Source organism: Zingiber officinale, chromosome 7A, assembly GCF_018446385.1.
Source record: "Zingiber officinale cultivar Zhangliang chromosome 7A, Zo_v1.1, whole genome shotgun sequence".
NCBI lineage: Eukaryota > Viridiplantae > Streptophyta > Magnoliopsida > Zingiberales > Zingiberaceae > Zingiber > Zingiber officinale.
In genome coordinates, this window is record NC_055998.1 from 29,711,654 (window position 1) to 29,717,653 (window position 6,000).

The 6,000-nt window shown below is 36.5% G+C and overlaps 1 protein-coding gene across 1 annotated transcript; it reads right to left on the minus strand.

The window, feature by feature from the left end:
* Positions 1 to 1,801: 1,801 nt before the first annotated feature.
* Positions 1,802 to 3,783, minus strand: LOC122001262. The gene is made up of 3 exons (XM_042555918.1): positions 2,944 to 3,783; positions 2,139 to 2,210; positions 1,802 to 2,050 (listed from the first exon to the last, which is right to left on the minus strand). Exons 1-3 carry the CDS (start codon positions 3,634 to 3,636, stop codon positions 2,048 to 2,050), a joined length of 768 nt encoding a protein of 255 aa, XP_042411852.1. The 5' UTR covers positions 3,637 to 3,783; the 3' UTR covers positions 1,802 to 2,047.
* Positions 3,784 to 6,000: the final 2,217 nt, after the last annotated feature.

Below are 6,000 nucleotides of genomic sequence, written 5' to 3' on the forward strand. Positions count from 1 at the left end.
CTGGCAGCTGCTCTTTACCATAGAAAGTGTTGCATTGGTCCTTATTCCGTCAGAGTCTCCTCCAGTTAAAGATATTGTAAACTAGGCTCGAGTTTAGCTGATTAAGTTATATTTAAGCTTGATCTTGTTTACGGCTTCAATCAAACTTTTATACAGGGTTCGAGCTCGACTTATTTTGAAATTATTAAACTCATGAATAGTTCGAGTTCAGTTTGTTATTAGTTTGATTATCATAATTAACGAGTTTAACTCGCTTAACTCGTTAAGCGAGTTCAGACTCGTTTGAGAGTTCGTTTTTTTGACTCGTTTTAAGACTCACTTTATAAGTTTGTTAAGCGAGTTCGAAAACTCATTTGAATAAATATTCAAACGTATCATTGAACAACCGAAACTATGACATTAAACTTCCAAACTCAACACATTATTGAATATTTTCGTGAGCCCTTTAATTGAGCTGAGCTCGAGTCCGAGTTCACGAGTCTTAAACGAATATCTTCTTGAGCCCTTTAATTGAGCTGAGCTCGAGTCCGAGTTCACGAGTCTTAAACGAATATCTTCTTGAGCCCTTTAAACGACCTGAGCTTGAGTTCTTTAAATGACCCGAGCTCGATTCTTTTAAACGAGTCTATAAATAAATATGTTCACAAGCTTATGAATTGAATGTCCTTAAGTTCGAGCTCGGCTCGATAAAACTATCAAACTTGAGCTTAGCTTGATAAGATAAACGAATAAATTTAAATGAATATTTTACTGAATCGAACTCCGAATAATTCATGAACTATTTAATCCATTTACATCGCTACCTCCGGTTACACTTTGTGTTTGCACGGACGTTGCTTGGCATGTGGCACTTGCAGTGCGAAGAAAGCAGTACCTTTTTCCTCGTCAGAAAGGGAGGATACTTTGGCGTGGAAGGCATCAATGCTGTTGCCACACTATTATTAGTATTATTATTATTATTTTGCAAGGTTACTGAAAATTAATTAAAAAAACTCCAGCAGCTTTTGGTACATGGGATAAAAAACTATTGATATATTTGGTGAACACAAATTCATTTCTAATGAACCTTGACACCCTGATATTGATTCTCCTCCAGCTTGGCAGATCATGCCTGCCTGTGTGATTCCGTTCCAATTCAACACCTCCACCAGTGGATACAGAGGGCCTCGAACTAGAGGATCGACCTTCCGTACAGAAGGTTGGCAAGCTAGATGATTTCATTCGCCATGTCAACACTTGAACACATGAAGATTCACACTTACCAGTTAAGTGACAGACAAGCTCCTCTTGTTCTCTATCCCTGATCAGTTCTCTACTTGAAATACTCAGAGCTTCCTGAGCTCTCCCCGAACTTTCAGGGCCCGATCTTTCAAGCTCTAATATAGCAGTCCTTACGATTAGGGCATAACTAGGCATGATCCCTTATGATTCACACTTTCATAGCCCATGATTCTTTGGATCCAACATAGCGAATTGGCTAGGTAGAGTCTCTTGAGAAAGTTAAACTAGCCCATAAGGCTAGATAAAGAGCCTACCAAAGGACTAAGCCGGCCGAACCATATAGAATTAGGGACATATTAGAACAAAAGTATGATTAAACTGAATAAACCAATAGTCTGAATTTAAAAGTTTAATTAAATTATTTCATATTTTTTTTATTAATTCGAATTTACCAGTTTTCAATTTCATATCTATTTTATTAAGATCATTTTCACTCGGTGAAACAAAATTTACCATTTGAAACTAAATTAATTTGTCCGATCACTAGGAAAAATATATTACTTCATATAAATAAAAAATCTAAAAAAATACAAACAGATAACCAGAATGATAAGCTATTACAGATAACCAGTTCTGACCGCCACATACACTGTATTTATAATCCTTCCCTTACAGATAACCAGTTCTGATATGCTCGTTTCACCTCCAAATAACACGTATATTACAGGCAAGATAACTTCAAATGGACGAGGAAGCATACTGAATTCATCCATCAACAAGTTGAATTATCAATAATCATCCATCCTACAACACCAACTGTCTGCAATCACTGGAGAATTGGAATGAAAAAGTTGCATTACAATTCAGATGTTTAAATGAAAGATCACTTAATGACACCAATTATACGATATGTATACCTGGAGGTAGCAATCTTGATGAATGACCTTCTGGGTGCTTGGATTAACCGTCACAGTGCATGAAACTTTACCCTGAGAAAATGTAGTTGGCATTTAACATTTGTAGACATTAAGTGATCAGACATGTAGTTGGATTAACCGTCACTCTGCATGTAGTTCTGACAGCAAAAGCCTAAGACTGATGGAATGAGAATAGTTGTGAGTAATTTGCATAGTAAAAGCAGGGACTTTGGCCAATGGAGCGAAAAAACCAGATAAGTAATCGTTGAGAATGAGATCGCTGTTCTCAAACTGCTACAACACAATGGAATGAAAGCGAATCCTTTGGGGGTCAAAAGTCTAAAACATTTGATCTTGTTGAATTGCAAGCGGAAGCACAATGTGTTGAAGCACCAAAACATTTAGTTGGGAAATCTAATCACATATGATGTTCAAGGACTAAAGAATCAATTCAAATATCTGATGATCTTGAATTGAGAGAGTGAAGGGGGCACAAGGAATCCTCAGAGCAACAAACCTTAGTCGCAATTATAATCATATACAACTTTTACAGGGGAAAAATCTCAAACATTTGATTGTATATGAATTGAACTTGAGTATAGGTGCATGGAAATCTTTCCCTTTTTGATTTCTCAACTTCTTATGTTTATCTTAACCAATCTCTTCTTGATTGTTTTCTAACAAATAACAAGAGGAATTGGATCTCAATAGGAGGTCACTAGAAGGAACCGGCCAAAAACAAAAAAAAAAAAAAAATGGTCAAGGTGCTGAAAAGGAATCAAGATCAAGACTTAGCAAAATTTACCTCGACAGGGACATCGAAGAAGAAGAGCCGCATCCTACCCTTAACCTCGGTTATTGTGCCCAAAGGCAACGATCCCCTAGCAAGGTCCTCGACCAAATAGATGGCGTCACTCAACACCCCGATCCCGTCGAGCTTGAGCTTGGCATGGATGTACGAAACCCCCCGAGCCCTAATATGGCCACCGCTTGAAGTGACGAAGCCAAGCTGCCTTCCCCGGTACCCTAGGGAGACCACGATGGAGCGGTAATTGAGGGCGAAGAAGGCCGGGTTGCGGATTCTGATCTTGACGCCCATGGAGATGCAAATAGTGGCGTCGGGTGTGACGTCCACACGGATGTCATCTAGATCGAGGCGGGCTACAGTGAGATCGGGCTCGGAGGGCCACAGGAAAAAGGCAGCTGATAGGAGGAGGAGGAGGAAGAAGGCTAGGGAGAGGAGAGTAGAAGAGGAAACGAGCGAACCAACACACCGAAAGCATCCACAGCAGCGAGGACGCCGGCGGCGGCGGTGGCTGGGGTAGACGGGCAGCAGGACGTACGCCTGGGGTTCAGGGAAGTAGGGATCCTGGAAAACGGCGACGGAGGAGGTCGCGGCTGGGACGCCGTAGCATGTCTGCGCGGACGACGGTGGAGGAGGAGGCGGTTGTGGGAGGAGGGGCGCCGCCGGGTCGCCTGTCTTCTCGGTGAACGTCATGTGTGTTTACTTCGACCTCTCTGTCTTTCTCTCTCTTCTCTTCTCTTCTCTTCTCTTCGCCTCCGATTTCTACTGTTTTTTTTATTCAAAGCAGACAGTTTTGGAGATTGGGATTGGAACGTCGCCCAATTGGATTGTATTCCTTCGCTGCGACTAAAATCCAACTGAGCCGCTCGCTGTGAAGTTGGTTCATTTGGAGATTAAACCGCAAGATAGGTTCAGCACAAGCTTAAGACTTGTGTCAATCTGTGTCCATTAACAATTTACTGAAGACCAAAGTAAAATTTTATAATGTTTTATTTAATTTCCATATTTATTATAATATATAATTATTTTCTATTATATCCTTCTATTACTAGTCGACTATCCCGAATTTATGAATGGATTGTTAAATTTTATGCGCTCTATTATATGAGAATCAGCTCGTGATAAAATATTTTAAAATTATGTGTGAGAGTATAGAGTAAAATATTTTAAAATTATGTTAATTTTAAAAACTCATAGCTCCATGCAGATTACACGAGAGTGAGAGGGTAGAATGTAATGAATTTTATTTGGAATGTGTTACCGGGTATAATATGATTATTTTATAGGTTAATGAGAAAGGGAAATTAAGAATAAAATAAAAAATAAAATTTAAAAAATAAAGAGAAATCTATCATTTGTTAAAAAAAAAAAACCTTTGTTAATAATAGAAGATGAATCCTCATGCACATAAATAAATATTTATATAAACTTTAAACTTTAAGACTAAAAGAAAGAAATCATAATATATGTATATCAATTCCTATCTTACAAAAAACATCATACCTAAAAAGATAATTTTCTAATAAAAATTCTAATAGAAAGAAATTAATAAAACAAAATGCCGATATAGACAAACCCTAACTGATAATTATTAAAATTATTCTAAATACTATTAAAAAATTATTAAAAATAACAAAAAGATCTTTAGAGACTCCGAAAAAGACCTAAATAGTACTTTTTAATCCGAAACTTAGCGGTCACAGGTCCCCATAATAAATATAGGTCTATGAATTTTGTACGCTTGAGTGCTGACAGAGTATGATTCTATTTTTGAGTCAAAAGTTATGACCCTTTTAAGTTCAAGAGTCATATTAGATTGGTCTTGCATCAAAGTATTTTTGAGATGTCTAAGATCATTAACAATTCTAGTCAAAAATTAGTTGATGATTTTAGGAACCTCAGAATCACTTCAAAATAGGATCATTGTATTCCTATGAGCCTTTTGAGTGTAACAATACTCTCAGATATATATTCTATATCCTAAATTGAGAATTATGAATTCTTTAATTTCTACCACCTTAAAATATTTTGGCAGAAACTTATTATGTCTAAACCTATCATACTTACCAACACCACTAAAAGATTCCTAAGACTTCCCTAGTTATATTTTAAAATTTTAGATATTGTATCGTCAAAATACGTTGATGATCTTAGAAACTTCAGAATCACTTCATACCAAGACTATTACATTCTTGGGTGATTTTAAAATGCGTTGATGACCTAGTTAGATTTTAAAATTTTAGATATTATATAGTTAATATGCGTTGATAAACTTAGGAATCTCATAATCACTTAATATCAAGACCATTATACTCTTGATTATTTTCTGAGTGAGCTATACTCTTAGACATGGATTTCACAATCTAAATTTAGAGTTATGAATTTTTTAAATTTTCACAACTTTAAAATAATTTGACATAAGTTCATTAAAAGAGATTGCTATATTTACTTACTAACACCACCAAGGGTTCCTCAGATTTCCCTAGGTCAAATCATATTAAGATTTTAAAATTTTAGACATTGTAGAGCCACTAGTGAGTTTGGGTTTAAAACTCACTTATAGCCTTAGGAATCTCATAATTACTTCACACTAGGACCATTACACTCCTAGGATGCTCCTGAGTGTAATCATACTCTCAAACCTAGAATTCACAACCTAAATTGAGAGATATAAATGAAAGCATTAAAAGATACATGGAACTTAATCAATCATGCATTCATAACAAGATCTAGCGATCATCAAGCTTCTAAGGCAAAACTAAAAAAATTGAAATCAATGGCAAATGAAGGTTGACTTGAATCCATCGCATTAGCATTGACCTTACTTGTCGCTTGAGTTCCTGTAAGCACGAAATAATCTTCTGCAGGATTGGACAATGACCTTATCTTGGTCTCAATGGGGAAGAGTCCAAGGAAGAAGAAGCTTTCAAAACTCAAGATACAAGATGCCCTAATCAATTATTATTAGTATTAATGAATCGGGGCATTGAATCCACATCCAATATATAACCTCCCCTTCATGCTACAAGCATTAAATCACTTAATTGAGGTTTAGTT

What these genes read in the sequence shown, in the direction of transcription:
- LOC122001262 (XM_042555918.1), bottom strand. Translation starts at nt 3,636, where the DNA reads ATGACGTTCACCGAGAAGACAGGCGACCCGGCGGCGCCCCTCCTCCCA. An exon ending in TCTTCGATGTCCCTGTCGAG is followed by an intron (nt 2,211 to 2,943) that starts GTAAATTTTGCT and finishes ACATTTTCTCAG; the next exon opens with GGTAAAGTTTCATGCACTGT.